The sequence below is a fragment of the Heterodontus francisci genome, unplaced genomic scaffold, assembly GCF_036365525.1.
Source record: "Heterodontus francisci isolate sHetFra1 unplaced genomic scaffold, sHetFra1.hap1 HAP1_SCAFFOLD_484, whole genome shotgun sequence".
Taxonomy (NCBI): domain Eukaryota; kingdom Metazoa; phylum Chordata; class Chondrichthyes; order Heterodontiformes; family Heterodontidae; genus Heterodontus; species Heterodontus francisci.
In genome coordinates this window covers 570,855-589,715 of record NW_027141664.1, presented here as the reverse complement: position 1 = coordinate 589,715, position 18,861 = coordinate 570,855, and the positions used below count along the sequence as shown (strand labels likewise).

Sequence of the window (18,861 nt, the reverse complement as noted above, 5' to 3'; positions counted from 1 at the left end):
GGGGGTGCGGGGTGAAGATGGTGCGAGGGGGGGGCGGGCTGGGACGGGGTTGTGAGGGGGTGAGCTGAGAGGGTGGAGCAGGGAAGGGGAGGGGGTGGAAGGGGGGTAAAGGGGGGGGGGAGGGGGGGTGGAATCTGGTGCAGGTAATAAGCCATTTCCTCAGTGCCCACCATCGACGTCCGGAAAGCTCATCCACGTCCTTCGGGAGGTGAAGCATCATTTGGCAGACTTAGAGGTGATTACATTTGCTAAGGGTTTTTTTTTTTTGCAGTGGTTTAAATAAAGGCATGCAGCATTGCCGACAGTGCGCTGCAGATGCTCTCCGAGCCACACACATACACAAACACACAAATACATGTACATATACACTTACATAAAACTTGAACAAAGGAAATTATGAAGGTTTGAGGGGCAAATTGCCTGAGGTGGATTGGGAAAATACATTAAAAGCTATGACAATACATAGGCAATGGATAGTCTTTAAAGAAATACTACATAGTTTACAGCAATTATACATTCCTTCAAGGCACAAAAACACCAAAAATAAAGGCAGTCAACCGTGGATAACAAAGGAAGTCAAGGATTGTATAAGATTAAAAGAAAAGGCCTATAAAGTTGCCAGAAATAGTAGTAAACCTGAGGATTGGGAGGATTTTAGAATACAGCAAAGGAGGACAAAGAAACTGATAAAGAAAGGGAGAATAGAATATGAATGTAAGCCAGCAAACAATATAAAAATGGACTGTAAAAGCTTCTATAGATACATAAAAAGGAAACTTGTTGGAGTTTTTTGAGGATGTTACTAACAGAATTGATAAAGGGGGATCAGTGGACTTGGTATACTTGGATTTTCAGAATATTTTTTATAAAGTCCCCCACAGAAAGTTGGTTAGCAAAATTAAAGCACATGTGATAGGAGATAATATACTGGCATGGATTAAGGATTGGTTAATAGGCAGAAAGCAGAGAGTAGGAATAAACAGGCCATTCTCACGTTGGCAGGCTGTGACTACTGGGGTACTGCAGGGATCAGTGCTTGGGGCCCAGCTGTTCACAATATATATCAATGATTTGGATGTGGGGACCAAATGTAGTATTTCCAAGTTCACGGACGACACAAAACTAAGTGGGAATGTGTGTAGTGAGGAAGATGCAAAGTGGCTTCAAGGGGATTTGGAAAGACTTAGTGAGTGGGCAAGAACGTGGCAGATGGAATATAATGTGGAAAAATGTGAGGTTATCCATTTTGGTAGGAGGAACAGATGTGCAGAGTATTTCTTAAATGGTAAGAGATTAGAAAGTGTAGATGTACAAAGGAACCTGGGTGTTCTTGTCAATAAGTCACTGAAAGCTAACATGCAGGTGTAGCAAGCAATTAAGAAGGCTAATGGTATGTTGGCCTTTATTGCAAGAGGATTTGAGTACAGGAGTAGTGAAGTCTTGCTTCAATTGTATTGAACCTTGGTTAGACCGCACCTGGAGTACTGGGTGCAGTTTTGGTCCCTTTACCTTAGGAAGGATATTATTGCCATAGAGGGAGTGCAATGAAGGTTCACCAGACTTGTTCCCAGGATGGTGGGACTGTCCTATGAAGAGAGATTGGGGAAATGGGCCTGTATTCTCTAGTTTCGAAGAATGAGAGGTGATCTCATTGAAAGCTACAAAATACTTAAAGGGATAGACAGGGTAGATGCAGGTAAGATGTTTCCCCTGGTTGGAGAGTCTAGAACCAGGGGACACAATTTCAAAATAAGGGGGAAGTCACTTAGGACAGAGAAGAGGAGAAATTTCTTCATACAGAGGATTGTGAATCTTTGGAATTCTCTACCCCAGAGGGCTGTGGAAGCTCAGTCATTGAGTATGTTTAAAGCAGAGATTGACAGATTTCTAAATACAAATGACAGAAGGGGATATGAGGATAGTGTGGGAAAAAGCATTGAAGTGGATGATCAGTCATGATCGTATTGAATGGTGGAGCAGGCTCGATGGGCTGAATGGCCTACTCCTGCCCCGATGTTCCTATGTACATATAGACATGCACACACACATAAGCATATACATACACACAGACACGTGCACACTCATTTAGACACAAACACACACATACAAACATATAAACACATACAGAGACACACAGAGACATGTATACAGACATAAACACATTTACACACATACATATAAACACATACAGATACACACACACAGACATGAATACACACCTAAACACATATGCACACACATATAAACACATACATATACACATGCACACACAGACATACATACATGCATGTACATACGCACACATACTTGCACACTTGCATTCTTACACACAAGTGCAAATGAACATCCGTATTTCCGTGGAGTGTGATAGATGCAATGTTTTTGTCTGTCCCCCAGCCCAGGAGTATTGCGGCTAATTGCAGCACCCCAACTGCCATCCAGCTGAGACCCACTGACTCGCCATCACCCTTTCTAGTTTCCGTACTTCCCAGGGTGGTGTGTTACCAGCTGAGCCCTCAAGCCAGTCCCTCATGGCCTTGTTTCCTGATATTCACCCTCCATTGTTTATTTTCCTGTCCCAAGATTGTGGGGCAGAAAATGGAGTTAGTTTTATGGAACAGGTGTAATAGGGGCCTGATTTCAGAGACCAATGTCCTGCACCCAGGAGCATGTAAAAGACGATGTCTAGTCTAAAACTAAGGTCCTGGCATTAGGCCCCTTGCATATGTTACTGAGAGACATGGGGCCAAATTGAGGCCCCTTTACAGTAAATAGTCTACAGTGAGCAAGGCTGTAGCCCCAATCCTTCAGCTGCTGCCAACAAAAGATTTGTTTGAAAAAAGAATTCCAAAAATATTGCAGTGGAGCCAGGAGGATTAGGAGTACACCCTGTATTCCTCAGTATGTGTGATTACTTTCTTCCCCACTTCACATTCCAGTATTCACCTGTGAGCTACTGACAGTGAGGCAAAAAGACCTGACACTCCACCAAAATGGACGGCAGTGGCATGCAGAGATGCAAAAGGTGCTGGAAGCTCATACAAATTAAGCACAGGAGGCCCGGGTGAATAGTGGGCCGTGGACCTCCCTTTTCAACTGAATATTGGGCCTCTTGGTTTGGGTGAGTCTCAGACTACATAGTTCAGGTTAGCTTCGGGCCTCCCAGTTCAGGAAAACCACTGACCTCCCACCAGATGAGTATTGGGCCTTCCAGTTCAGGCAAGTATTGAGCCTCCCAGTTCAAATGACTACCCGGCCTCCCAGCTCGGGCGAGGATCGGGCCTCCCAGCTCGGGCGAGGACCCGGCCTCCCAGCTCGGGCGAGGACCCGTCCTCCCAGCTCGGGCGAGGATCGGGCCTCCCAGCTCGGGCGAGGATCGGGCCTCCCAGCTCGGGCGAGGATCGGGCCTCCCAGCTCGGGCGAGGACCCGGCCTCCCTGCTCGGCAAGGATCGGGCCTCCCAGCTTGGGCGAGGATCGGGCCTCCCAGCTCGGGCAAGGATCGGGCCTCCCAGCTCGGGCGAGGACCGGGCCTCCCAGCTCGGGTGAGGACTGGACCTCCCAGTTCGGGCGAGGACCGGACCTCACAACTCGGGCGGCGATCGGGCGACCCGGTTCAGTAGTGTCTGGGGCCTCCCAGTTCGGGGGAGGATGGGGCCTCCCAGTTCAGACAGGGATCGGGCCTCCCAGTTCGGGCGAGGACCCAGCCTCCCAGCTCGGGCGAGGACCCGGCCTCCCAGCTCGGGCGAGGACCCGGCCTCCCAGCTCGGGCGAGGACCCGGCCTCCCAGCTCGGGCGAGGATCGGGCCTCCCAGCTCGGGCGAGGATCGGGCCTCCCAGCTCGGGCGAGGACTGGACCTCCCAGTTCGGGCGAGGACCGGACCTCCCAACTCGGGCGGGGATCGGGCGACCCGGTTTAGTAGTGTCTGGGGCCTCCCAGTTCGGGGGAGGATGGGGCCTCCCAGTTCGGACAGGGATCGGGCCTCCCAGTTCGGGCAGGGATTGGGCCTCCCAGTTCGAGTGACCTTTGGTCCTTCCGGTTCGGGAGAGCCTGGGGCCACCCAGTTCAGGCGAACCTCAGGCCTCCTGCTGCAGGTGAGCCTTGAATTCAGAAATCAGACAAACCTCAGCCTCCAGGCCTGTTCCAGCATTTATGCTCCACACGGCTGCCATTTTCTATTCCCTCTCCACTCACATGAACAGTCTGGTGGGCTGGCCAGGACAGCAAGAGATGGCTTACAGCATTTCCCTTCTGTTTATGTCCCATAGATTGAGGATCACCAGCAATCACTGCAACAGCTCTTCAATGAGACGGTGGAGCAGAAGGAAGCCATGGCCAACCGCAAAGTGCTCACCATGAAACGACTGTCACGGGCAGCGGTCCTGATCACTGCTCTCGCCAACGAAAAGGTTCCAACTTTTCAAATTGGTTATCTGTGTTATAGGGAGAGAGTGACGGAGTGAGAGTGACTGAGAGAGCAACAGAGTGAGTGAGAGAGCGTAATGAAGAGAAAGTGAGAGAAACAGAGAGAGATGGAGAGAGGGGAATGAATATGACAGAGAGAGAGAGAGATGGAGAGAGGAGATTCCGGAGCAAGTGTGAGTGATGGAGAGAGAGTGAGTGAAAATGACAAAGCGTGGGAGTGACAGAGTGAAAGTGATGGAATTGGAGAGATAGAGAGAGAGTGACAGAGAGAGTGAGAGTGATGGCGAAAGTGTGGGAGTGACGGAGAGAGTGAAGTGAGAGAGAAAGACAGTAAGAGTGACAGAGTGTGAGAATGATGGAGAGAGCAGGGAGAGACACAGAGTTACAGAGGGAGAGAGTGACAGAGAGAGAATGACAGAGAAAAAGAGTTTGGGAGTGACAGAGGGAGAGTGAGTGAAAGAAGGTAATTGGAAAGTAGGATTGGATTGAGGTTATTAAAAACCATGGGGAGTGAGCAGGAGATTAGGATTAATTCGGTGGGATGTTAAAGAATATGGGGTATGAACAGGAGAGTGGGATCAGTTTTGGGATATTAAAGGGAATGAGAGTGAATAGGTGCATTGGATTAGGTTGGAGGGATATTTATAGAATCATGGAATAGATTTATTGAATGGTTACCACACAGAAGGAGGCCATTTGGCCCATTGTATCTGTGGCAGTTTTCTGCAAGAGCAACTCACCTTTTCCCTGCAGCCCTGCAAATTTTTTCTCTTCAGATAATTATTCAATTTCCTTTTGAAAGCGTCAATTGAATCTGCCTCCAGCACACTCTCAGCCAGTGCAGTCCAGATCCTAACCACTTGCTGTGCAAAAAGGTTTGTCTCCTTGCTGCTGTTGCTTCTTTTGCCTTAAATCGGTGTCCTTTGGTTCTCGACCCTTCCACCAATGGGGACAGTTTCTCTCTAACTACTCTGTCCAGACCCCTCACGATTTTGAACACCTCTATCAAATCTCCTCTCAACCTTCTCTAACGAGAACATCCCCAGCTTTTCCAATCTTTCCATGTAACTGAAGTTCCTCATTGCCAGACCATTCTCATAAGTCTGTTCTGCACCCTCTCTAATGCCTTCACATCCTTCCGAAGGTGTGGTGCCCAGAACTGGACACAGTACTCCAGTTGAGGCCGAGATTTTATTAAGTTTCACTATAACGTCCTTGCTTTTGTACTCTATGCCTCTATTAATAAAGCCCAGGACCCCGTATGCCTTTTTAACTGCTTTCCCAACCTGCCCTGCCACCTTCAATGATTTTTGCATATATATTCCTATGTCCCTCTGCTCCTGCACCTCCTTTAGAATTATATTCTTTATTTATATTGCCTCTCCTCATTCTTTGTACCAAAATGTATTATTTCACACTTCTCTGCATTAAATTTTATCTGCCTCATGTCTGCCCATTCCACCAGCCTATATGTATCCTCTTGAAGTTTATCACTATCCTCCTCACAGTTCACAATACTTCCAGGTTTTGTGTCATCTGCAAATTTTGAAATTGTACCCTGTACACCCAAGTCTAGGTCATTAATATGTGTCAAGAAAAGTAGGGGTCCCAATACCGACAACTGGGGAACCGCACTATATATCTTCCTCCTCACAACTACTCTCTGTTTCCTGTCACTCAGCCAATTTCGTATCCATGCTGCCACTGTCCCTTTTATTCCATTGGCTTTAACTTTGCTGACAAGCCCGTTATGTGACACTTTATCAATCAACTTTGGAAGTCCACATACACCATGTCAACAGCATTCCCCTTATCAACCCTTTCTGTTACCTCATCAAAAATCTCAATCAAGTTAGTTAAACATGATTTGCCTTTAAGAAATCCATGCTGACTTTCTCTAATTAATCCACATTTTGTCCAAGTGACTTTTTTTCCCGGATTATCATTTCTAAAACTTTCTCTTCACTGAGGTTAAACTGATTGCCTGTATTTGCTAGGCTTAATCTTACACACTCCTTTTTGAACAAGGGTGTAACATCTGCAGTTCTCCAGTCCTCTGATACCACCCCTGTATCTAAGGATGATTGGAAGATTATGGCCAGTGCCTCTGCAATTTCCACCCTTACTTCCCTCTGTATCTTCGGATGCATTCCATCCTGTCCTGGTGACTTACCAGCTTTAAGTACAGCCAGCCTTTCTAATCCTTATTGTTATGACATGACCGCTCAAGGCAACGCCCCCAATCAAAATATATAATTCTGATTGCAGTGGGAGCAATGCACTGTCAATTCAGTCCCGTCACTCCACAGATCACATAACATATCACTTTAAACTTTCCAAATTAAAGAAAGCCACAGCCGAGTTGAAAAATCTATTAATCCCCCCGAATGGCGCTAACATTTTTTCCCCCACATTTACGCACCATACTCTACTAGTAATGTACAGCGTTCTTTCATACCATCACCATCTACATACGTTAACATGGACAAAGTGCGGCTATAACATTATTTTTCCCTGAAATATGTACAACCCTTAGATGATAAGGCTGTAACAACAGGTATCTTTAGACATTAACAAATTATCTGTTTATTGGAAAAAAACTACATTCTTAAACGCTACTAAGATAAAAACATTTAAAATAGAAAAAATTAGTGTCCTAGCAGATTTACACTTCCAGATGAACCATCCTCTGATTAAAGTCCACTCACAATCTTCCAGGAAACGAAAACAGTCCGACATCCGAAGCTTCAAACTTCTCTTTCTTCCAGCGATGACCACAGCAAATCAACAATTCGTAACCACTTTTAATAGAATCAATCTGGCTTCAAAATTTTGAGGGATAATAAAAAAAATGTTGCAGTTTAAATTCTCTTCCTCCAGTTTAAATTAACAGAGATCTGGCCCAGCTGTCTGTGTCTGTTAGAACAGTCTGCCTCAACAAAAAGCCAGTTTAAAAGTTAATCGTAACATTGTATATCGATCCTTAATCTCTGAGTGGCTGTATCCAAGGCAACCTGGATGCACCTTCTGAAACTGGCTGGTTCCCTCTCTGAATGGTTGTATCCAATGGCAACCAAATGCACCTTCTCGATAACTCCTGAGGCTTGCTTGTTCTTAAAGCAGAACTGATCCTTTGCTGTCTTAAAGACACGCTGCATATTCCCCCCCCAAAAAAACACGATCATGACACCTCCGCCCCGGCGGAGTAAAATGCCATTCCCAAAATGCGTTTCATTACAATGCAAAAAATAGTAATTGAGAAAACGCTAAAAAAAATTTCCCCGCATTTACGCACCATACTCTACTAATAATTTACAGCGTTCTTTTACACCATCGCCATCTGCATACATTAACATGGTTAAATCCGCGACAAAGCGCGGTGATAACATTATTGTTCCCCGAAATATGTACAACCCTTAGATGATAAGGCTGGAACAACAGACTCCATCTAAAGATTCTAGCATTTTGGTCTTAAACTTTTCCACAAATGTTAATGGGTTATGGTCAGTGTTTCTTTATAATCCTGGTGGACATATACCTCAAAATGTTTGGGAGCCAGTAAAAGCCCCAATGTTTCTTTTTCCACAATGGAATATTTTTTCTGATGACAATTTATTTTTCAGGAAAAATACCCTACTGGCTTCTCTATGCCTGATTCGTCATCTTACAATAGGATGGCAGCAACCCCCAAGTCTCTAGCATCATTCACCATTTTAAAGGGTTTAGTGAAATTTGGAGCATTGCCTTAGGCTTTATAAAACTGCCTGGTATTTATCTGACCATACCACTTTATTTTTCTTTTTTTGTAGCAAATCAATTAATGGAGCAGCCACAGTACTAAATTTCCGTACAAATTTCCTGTAAAAACCGCACATCCCTAAAAATCTCTTTATTTCCCATTTAGTTGCAGGGATTGGAAACTCCATTAAGGTTTGTACCTTTGCCGTTTTTGGTAATACCTGACCTTGCCCCACTAGGTGTCCAAGGTAAGCTACTCTTGCCTTTCCAAATTCACTTTTTTCCAAATTAACCACTAAGTTCGCAGTTCGTAACTTTTTAAACAAAAGTTTTCATTGGTTTAAGTGTTCTTGCCAAGTGTTACTGTATATTAGTACATCGTCAAGATATACTACACAGTTGAGAACATGAGCTACCACCTGATTCATTAATCTTTGAAAAGTTGCTGGGGCATTTTTTAGCCCAAATTTTTAGCCCTGGCACTGATAAAGACCGTCAGGTGTTACAAAGGCTGATATCTCTTTGGTTCGACAAGTCAAAGGAACTTGCCAGTATCCCTTTAACAAGTCAATCTTGGTAAGAAACTTGGCGCTGCCCACTCTGACGATGCAGTCTTCTAAATGTGGAATTGGGTAGGAGTGTGCCTTCGTTACATCATTGTCTTTTCTATAATCTATTCAAAATCGGGTTGACCCATCAGGTTTAGGTACTGGAACTATGAGCGAACTCCAGCTACTCTGACTAGGTTCAATCAAATTGTTTTCCAGCATGTACTGGATCTCCGTTTTCACTTGGGCCTGTTTGTCTGGATTCACACGGTAAGGATATTGTTTTAAAGGAACGGTTTCCCCTAAATCTACATCATGTGTGCCTAAGGTTGTACATCCAGGCTTATCCCTACAAACTCTTTGAAACATTGTGAAAAGCCTGGTTAGGTCTTCACGTTGTTTTGCCTCTAAGTGCAAAACAATATTGTTTAATTTTCCTAGCCATTCTGTGTTCGCTAATCTGATAGTTGGAGGTTCAATCTGAGAATTTCCTAGGCCTGTTTCTGCCTCATCCTCACTATCCTTTTCCTTCTCAACATTCCCGACTACCTGACATACCTGCATTGGCTTATCCTCCTCCCTGCGGTAATATTGTTTGAGCATATTGTTGTGACACAACTGGTTCTTCTTCCGGCGATCAGGGGTGTCAGTCAAGTAATCTACCTTACCCAGTCTTTTGATCACTCTATATGGGCCACTGAACCGTGCTTTTAATGGTTCTCCCTGTAATGGTAACAACACTAATACTTCAATCACTGGTTGAAAATCACGTTTTTTTGCATTCTTGTCTGCGCACTTTTTCATATTGGCTTGGGATGCTTTAAGGTGTTCCTGAGCTACACCGCAAGCTTTTGTGAGCCTTTCCCGGAACACAGATACATAGTCTGGTATTGAAGATTCATTCTTTTGTTCCAAGAATCTGTCCTTTATAAGTTTAAGAGGACCTCTTATTTTATGTCCATAAACCAATTCAAAAGGACTGACGCCTGTAGACTCATTTGGTGAGTCTCTGGTGGCAAATAAAAGAAAGTCTAGTCCTTTATCCCAGTCATGTGGATATTAGTGACGGTATGTTTTAATCATCGTTTTGAGAGTCTGGTGAAATCTCTAAAGCTCCCTGTGACTGTGGGTGATATGATAAAGATTTCAACTGTCTAACCCCCAAATTGTCCATAACCTCTTGAAATATCTTAGACATGAAGTTAGAATCTTGATCTGATTGAACTTCAAGTGGTAACCCATATCTCGTAAAGAATTGGGTTAACTTTTCTACCACTAATACAGTAATTGTCCTCAAAGGAATGGCCTCTGGAAATCGAGTAGCCATATCCATGATGGTAAGTATGTATTGATGCCCCACTTTTGTTTTTGGCAAGGGTCTTACACAGTCTACCAGTACCCTGCTAACTGGTTCCTCAAACACTGGTATGGGAACCAGTGGTGCCGGTTTTATGGTAGGTTGTGGGTTTCCCACCATTTGACATGTATGGTATGTCTTACAAAATTGTCTCGCATCCTTTGTAACAACTGGCCACTAATAATGTTGGCTTATGCGTGATTTGGTCTTCCGAATTCCCCTATATCCTGCAAGAGGAATGTTGTGTGCTCACCTTAATAATCCTTGGCGATATTTAGGTGGTACCACTATCTGTTCAACAACTGTCCAGTCTTCATTGGCAGGTCTATGAGGCAGTTTCTATTTCCTCCTCAAAACCCCATTTGCCATATAATAGCCTTCCAGAACTCCTTTCGCCTCAGCTTCTGACAGAGCTGTCTGTGCGATTCGGTATATCTCTGGATCAGCTTGCTGTGCTGCAATGATAGACGATCTGTTAAACAAATCATTTGGGTTATCTAAATCCCCAAATAAGGTTGCAGATACTTGGCCATCTATTTGTGGTGACCCTTTTATGTCCAACAATGAATCCTGTTTAGCCATTGCTCGGGTAACTACACATGCAGGAAATATTCCCGGAACTTGTTCCTGTAATTGCTCCGTTTCCTTAAATTCTCTTGGTTCCTCTGTAATTATAGGAGAAATTGATACTTTTGCTCCAGCCAAATCATTTCCTAGGAGTAGATCCCTTTACTGGCAAACTGAGGACAACACCTACAGTTACTATCCCAGATATTAAGTCACTCTCTAGGTGTACTTTATACATAGGTATGGGTATATACTCCCCACCAATTCCATTAACTAAAACTTTAGTGCTGAAGGCTCTCTCTGGTGGAAACCTCATATCTTTCCCCAACAAGAGTGTTTGGGTTGTTCCTGTGTCCCTGAGTATAATGATGTTTTCCTGCCTCACTTACAGGATATGGAGTTACTGTCCGTTTGACAGAACTTCATTATAACTCTCAGATATTTTATTCTTAACCTCTACACTCCTTTCAGTTTTAGTATCTGGTTCCACAACTGTCGTTAAAGCTATAGACTGGTCTGCTATACTCTCAGTCAGAGTCATTTCCTCTGCACTAACTTTGCATATTCGAACAAGTCCTATGGGTTTACCTTGCAATTTCCAGTACTTTGAACGAAGGTGACCCGTTTTGTTGCAATGATAACACTTTGGTTTGTGAACCTCACTTCTACCCTCAGCACCTTCCTTTCTGACCTGAGGAGGTGATCCTGGGGCATTCTCAGCTGTTCCTTCTTGTCCCTGGCTACTTGCCTTCCTTTTACTCTCCCACTTTCTATCCTTCTCCGGTTTATGGCGGTGACGGACAAAATATTGGCTTATTCATAAGCTCAAAATCATCAGCAATTTCGGCTGCTTGCCTAGCTTTCAAAACGTTCAGGTTATCTATATGAATTCTCACTACTGAAGGAATGGAGTTTTTAAATTCTTCTAAGAGAATCAATTCTCGAAGGTCCTCATATGTGGTTTCCATCTTTAATGCCCGTATCCAACGGTCAAAATTAATTTGCTTCGCCCTCTCAAATTCTAAAAATGTCTGCCCAGTCAATCTCCATACGTTCCTATACTAAGAGCAAAATACTGCAGATGCTGGAAATCGGAAATAAAAACAAGAAATGCAGGAAATACTCAGCAGGTCTGGCAGCATTTGTGGAGAGAGAGAAGCAGAGTTAACGTTTCAGGTCAGTGACCCTTCATCAGAACTGGCAAATATTAGAAATGTAAAATATTTTAAGCAAGTAAAGTGGGGGTAGGGCAAGACAAGGTGTTGATAGGACAAGGTCACAGTGAATAACTGACCAGAAGGTCATGGAGCAAAGGCAAATGGTATGTTAATGGTGTTCTGAAAGACAAAGCATTAGTACAGAGAGGATGTTAATTAACAGAAAAATGAACAGCCCAGGCCCCAAGTACAAACATGAAAAAAAAGTGGGTAGGCACAGTAGAAACAAATTAAACAAACTAAAATAAAATGAACAAATAAAAAAGAAAAAGTAACTAAAAATAAAAAAGGAGGGCCCGTATAAGTTAGTATACTGTATTCACTGCTCACAATGTGGTCTCCTCTACATTGGGGAGACCAAACGCAGATTGGGTGACTGCTTTGTGGAACACCTCCGCTCAGTTCGAAAGCAGAACCCCGAGCTACTGGTTGCTGGCCATTTCAACACCCCCCCACCCCTGCTCTCAAGCCCACATCTCTATCCTGGGATTGCTGCAGTGTTCCAGTGAACATCAATGCAAGCTCAAGGAACAGCACCTAGGTGGTAGAGGTTTGGAAGGTGCTGTCAAAGGAGCCTTGGTATGTTGCTGCAGTGCATCTTGTAATGATAATCACTGCTGCCACTGCATTGGTGGTGAAGGGAGTGAACATTGAAGGTGGTAGATGGGGTGCCAATCAAATGGGCTGCTTTGTCCTGGATGGTGTCAAGCTTCTCAAGTGTTGTTGGAGCTACACTCAGCCAAGCAAGTGGAGAGTATTCCATCACACTCCTGACTTGTGCCTTGTAGGTACTCTCCAGGCTTTGGAGAGTCAGGAGATGAGTTACTCACCGCAGAAGTACAAGCCTCCGACCTGCTCTTGTAGTCACAGTATTTATGTGGCTGGTCCAGTTCAGTTTCTGTTCAATGGTGATCTTCAGGATGTTGATAGTCAGTGATTTAGCAATGGTAATGCCATTGAACATCAAGAGGAGATGGTTACATTCTCTCATGTTGGAGATGGCCATTGCCTGGTAATTGTGGCACAAACATTACTTATCAGCTCAAGCCTGGATATTGTCCAGCTCTTGCTGCATCTGGACACAGGCTGTTTCAGTATCTGATGAGACACGAGTAGTGCTGAACACTGTGCAATCATCAGCGAACCTGCCCACTTCTGGCCTTATGATGAAGGAAAGATCATTGATGAAGCAGGTGAAGTTTGTTGGGCCTTGGACACTATCCTGAGGAACTCCTGCAGTGATGTCCTGGAGCTGAGATGATAGACCTCCGCCAACCACAACCATCTTCCTTTATGCTAGGTTTGACTCCAACCAGCGGAGAGTTTTCCCTCCAATTCCCATTGACTCCAGTTTTGCCCGGACTCCCTGATGCCATACTCGGTCAAATCCTGCCTTGATATCAAGGGAAGTCACTCTCACCTCACCTCTGGAGTTTATTTCTTTTGTCCATAGAATCATCGAATGTTTATGGCACAGAAAGATACACAGAGCTCGAGGAACAGCATCTTGTTTACCGATTAGACACACTACAGCCTGCCGGACTGAACTTTGAGTTCAATAATTTCAGAGCATGACGGGCCCCCATTTTACTTTTATTTTTAGTTCTTTTTTCTTTTTTCTTTGTTTATTTTATTTTAGTTTGTTTCTACTGTGCCTACCCACTGTTCTTTTCATGCCTCTACATCCCTTTCCACAAACTTAAGAAGAGCTTGTAAAAATTTAAACAACTTCTCGCTGGGTCCTGATCTAAATTCAGATTCTTCCTGACCCGAATTTTCTCTGGATTTAAGACGACCCCCTTTGTCTGAGTTCCATCTCTTCTAACTTAAATTCCCTCTCTTCTCTTTCACTTTCTCTCTTCCTTTCCTCCTCCAATTCAAGTTTTCTTAATTCTTTTTCAGCCTCAAGTTTTTTAGTTTCTAACTGAATCCTAGCCAATACCATTGCATCACTCTTGGACCTACTACTTTCTTGTTCCTTGTATTCCCCTTTATCATCTTCTTCTTCTAATTCCAGCTGTTCGGCTATTATGTCAATTATCTCTGCTTTTTTGGCACCTAATTTCAATTCTAACCCCAATTTTGCTGCCAATTCTTTGAATTTAGTCTTGGTTAAAGTTATCAAATCACTCAGGGAAACACTCTGCTTTCCCAAAAACTCAGCTGTAGCCACTAATGCCATTACAATGGCATAGACTGTATCTTATTATACAAGAGACCTGGTTCTTTTTATTTCTTTGTAATTGGTGTTAGATTTAGATCCCAACAATCGAGTTTCCAATTGATATGATCCCAAATGTGAGAGAAAAGAATATGATGCCAGATGCAAGACCCCAATTTAAATATGTTATCCCAGAGATTAATAATTAATGTAGTTCCAAATGTGAGCCCTTCAATTAGTCTGATTCTGATCCCAGGCGCAAGTCGCTTTATTAAAATATGATTCAATTGCGAGCGAGCCCCCAATTAATATGTTATGACACGACCGCCCAAGACAAAGCACCATCAAAATATAAAATTCTGATTGCGGTGGGAGCAACGTACTGTTAATTCAGTCCCGTCACTCCACAGATCGTATAACATATCACCATAAACTTTCCAAATTAAAGAAAGCCATAGCCAAGTTGAACAATCTATAAGTCCCCCAGAATGAGGCGAACCAAACCAGGTATTCTTAGATATTAGTAAATTAATTGTTTATTAGTGTATAAGAATTTAGTTTTTTCTAAGATAAAAACCACATTTAAAATAGAAAAAATTAGTGTCCTTGCAGATTTACATTTCCCGATGAACAATCCTCTGATTAAAGTCCATCCGCAATCTTAAAGACACACTGCATATTTCCCCCCCAAAAAAAGCACCACAGCCTCACAGCTCCAGCCAGGTTCAGTTCTGGGTACAGCCTGTGTGGAGTTTTTTTTTAGAATTAGAATATTACAGCGCAGTACAGGCCCTTCGGCCCTCGATGTTGCGCCGATCATCTGACCTACACTATTCCATTTACATCCATATGTCTATCCAATGACCACTTAAATGCCCTTAAAGTTGGCGAGTCTACTACTGTTGCAGGCAGGGCGTTCCACGCCCCTACTACTCTCTGCGTAAAGAAACTACCTCTGACATCTGTCCTATATCTTTCACCCCTCAACTTAAAGCTATGTCCCCTCGTGTTTGCCATCCTCATCCGAGGAAAAAGACTCTCACTATCCACCCTATCTAACCCTCTGATTATCTTGTATGTCTCTATTAAGTCACCTCTCCTCCTCCTTCTCTCTAACGAAAACAACCCCAAGTCCCTCAGCCTTTCCTCGTAAGACCTTCCTTCCATACCAGGCAACATCCTAGTAAATCTCCTCTGCACCCTTTCCAAAGCTTCGACATCCTTCCTATAATGCGGTGACCAGAACTGCACGCAATACTCCAGGTGCGGCCTCACCAGAGTTTTGTACAGCTGCATCATGACCCCGTGGCTCTGAAACTCGATCCCCCTACTAATAAAGGCTAACACACCATATGCCTTCTTAACAGCCCTATTAACCTGGGTAGCAACTTTCAGGGATTTATGTACCTGGATACCAAGATCTCTCTGCTCATCTACACTACCAAGAATCTTCCCATTAGCCCAGTACTCTGCATTGCTGTTACTCCTTCCAAAGTGAATCACCTCACACTTCTCCGCATTAAACTCCATTTGCCATCTCTCAGCCCAGCTCTGCAGCCTATCTATGTCCCTCTGTACCCTACAACACCCTTCGACACTATCCACAACTCCACCGACCTTCGTATCATCCGCAAATTTACTAACCCACCCTTCTACACCCTCATCCAGGTCGTTTATAAAAATGACAAACAGCAGTGGCCCCAAAACAGAACCTTGCGGTACACCACTAGTAACTAAACTCCAGGATGAACATTTGCCATCAACCACCACCCTCTGTCTTCTTTCAGCTAGCCAATTTCTGATCCAAAGCTCTAAATCACCTTCAACCCCATACTTGCGTATTTTCTGCAATAGCCTACCGTGGGGAACCTTATCAAACGCCTTACTGAAATCCATATACACCACATCCACGGCTTTACCCTCATCCACCTGTTTGGTCACCTTCTCGAAAAACTCAATAAGGTTTGTGAGGCACGACCTACCTTTCACAAAACCGTGCTGACTATCGCAAATGAACTTATTCTTTTCAAGATGATTATAAATCCTGTCTCTTATAACCTTTTCCAACATTTTACCCACAACCGAAGTAAGGCTCACAGGTCTATAATTACCAGGGCTGTCTCTACTCCCCTTCTTGAACAAGGGGACAACATTTGCTATCCTCCAGTCCTCCGGCACTATTCCTGTCGACAATGACGACATAAAGATCAAGGACAAAGGCTCTGCAATCTCCTCCCTAGCTTCCCAGAGAATCCTAGGATAAATCCCATCTGGCCCAGGGGACTTATCTATTTTCACTCTTTCCAAAATTGCTAACACCTCCTCCTTGTGAATCTCAATCCCATCTAGCCTAGTAGGCTGTATCTCAGTAATCTCCTCGGCAACATTTTCTTTCTCTACTGTAAATACTGACGAAAAATATTCATTTAACGCTTCCCCTATCTCCTCTGATTCCGCACACAACTTCCCACTACTATCCTTGATTGGCCCTGTTCTAACTCTTATCATTCGTTTATTCCTGATATACCTATAGAAAGCCTTAGGGTTTTCTTTGATCCTATCCGCCAATGACTTCTCGTGTCCTCTCCTTGCTCTTCTTAGCCCTCCCTTTAGATCCTTCCTGGCTAGCTTGTAACTCTCAAGCGCCCTAACTGAGCCTTCACATCTCATCCTAACATAAGCCGCCCTCTTCCTCTTGACAAGCGCTTCAACTTCTTGAGTAAACCACGGCTCCCTTGCTCGACAACTTCCTCCCTGCCTGACAGGTACATACTTATCAAGGACACGCATTAGCTGCTCCTTGAATAAGCTCCACATTTCGTTTGTGCCCATCCCCTGCAGTTTGCAAGTTCTCCCTGTGACCACGGAGGTTTCCTCCGGGTGCTCCGGTTTCCTTCCACATGCCAAAGACTTGCGGGTTGATAGGTAAATTGGCCATTGTAAAAATTGCCCCTAGTGTAGGTAGGTGGTAGGAGAATTGAGGGAAGGTGGGAATGTGAGAGGGAAAATGGGATTATTGAAGGATTAGTATAAATGGGTGGTTGATGGTCGGCGTGGACTCTGTGGGCCTGTTTTGAAGAAAGAACAGTACGCACAGGAATAGGCCATTCAGCCCTCCAAGCCTGCGCCGATCTTGATCCTGTCTAAACTAAAACCTTCTGCACTTCCGGGGACCGTATCCCTCTATTCCCATCCTATTCATGTATTTGTCAAGATGCCTCTTAAACGTCGCTATCGTACCTGCTTCCACCACCTCCCCCAGCAGCAAGTTCCAGGCACTCACCACCCTCTGTGTAAAGAACTTGCCTCGCACATCCCCTCTAAACTTTGCCCCTCGCACCTTAAACCTATGTCCCCTAGTAACTGACTCTTCCACCCTGGGAAAAAGCTTCTGACTATCCACTCTGTCCATGCCACTCATAACTTTGTAAACCTCTATCATGTCGTCCCTCCACCTCCGTCGTTCCAGTGAAAACAATCCGAGTTTATACAACCTATCCTCATAGCTAATACCCTCCAGTCTAGGCAACATCCTGGTAAACCTCCTCTGTACCCTCTCCAAAGCCTCCACGTCCTTCTGGTAGTGTGACGACCAGAATTGCACGCAATATTCTAAGTGTGGCCTAACTAAGGTTCTGCACAGCTGCAGCATGACTTGCCTATTTTTATACTCCATGCCCCTACTGATGAAGGCAAGCATGCCGTATGCCTTCTTGACTACCTTATCCACCTACGTTGCCACTTTCAGTGACCTGTGGACCTGTACGCCCAGATCTCTCTGCCTGTCAATACTCCTAAGGGTTCTACCATTTACTGTATACTTCCCACCTGCATTAGATCTTCCAAAATGCATTACCTCACATTTGTCCGGATCAAACTCCATCTGCCATTTATCCGCCCAAGTCTCCAACTGATCTATATCCTGCTGTATTCTCTGACAATCCTCATCACTATCCGCAACACCACCAACCTTTGTGTTGTCCACAAACTTACTAATCAGACCAGCTACATTTTCCTCCTAATCATTTATATATACTACAAAGAGCAAAGATCCCAGCACTGATCCCTGCGGAACACCACTAGTCACATCCCTCCATTCAGAAAAGCACCCTTCCGCTGCTACCCTCTGTCTTCTATGACCCCGAGCTAGTTAGTTTGGTGCTGTATCACTCTATGACTCTATGACTATAATGACATTATCAATTTTTAACCCATCCAGTGTCTCAACTACTTTTTCTTTCAATGTGACTTTGGCAGCATCTTTCTCCTTTGTAAAGACAGATCCAAAGTACACATTTAGTATCTTAGCCATGCCCTCTGTCTACAGGCGTAAATCCCTTTATGGTCCCTAATCGGCCCCTCCCTTCCTTTTACTATTTCAATGCTATTAAAGACTTTTGAATTCCTTTTTATGTTAGCTGCCTGTATCTTCTCATACTCTCTTTTTCCTCTTATTTAATTTGTCACTTCCCCTCTGAACTTTCTGTGGGGAGTGAGCAGGAGAGTGGGTTTAGATTGTACGGGTATTAAGGGGGTATGGGGAGTGAGCAGGAGAGTGGGATTAGATTGGGTGGGTATTAAGAGGGTATGGGGAGTGAGCAGGAGAGTGGGATTAGATTGTACGGGTATTAAGGGGGTATGGGGAGTGAGCAGGAGAGTGGGATTAGATTGGGCGGTTATTAAGGGGGTATGGGGAGTCAGCAGGAGAGTGGGATTAGATTGGGTGGGTATTAAGAGGGTATGGGGAGTGAGCAGGAGAGTGGATTTAGATTGGACTAGTATTAAGAGGGCACGGGGAGTGAGCAGTGTACTGTTATTATTAGTGTGCTGTTAGTATTGAATGAGGATA

General features: G+C 44.2%; 1 protein-coding gene across 1 annotated transcript in view; it reads left to right on the top strand.

The window, feature by feature from the left end:
* Positions 1 to 18,861, top strand: part of LOC137364330 (dynein axonemal heavy chain 6-like) — a 1,069,890-nt gene that overhangs the window by 553,142 nt on the left and 497,887 nt on the right. Inside the window, exon 16 of the mRNA XM_068027612.1 lies at positions 4,268 to 4,408. Within this exon, the coding sequence (XP_067883713.1) occupies positions 4,268 to 4,408 (141 nt within the window). The remainder of the gene's footprint in view (positions 1 to 4,267; positions 4,409 to 18,861) is intronic.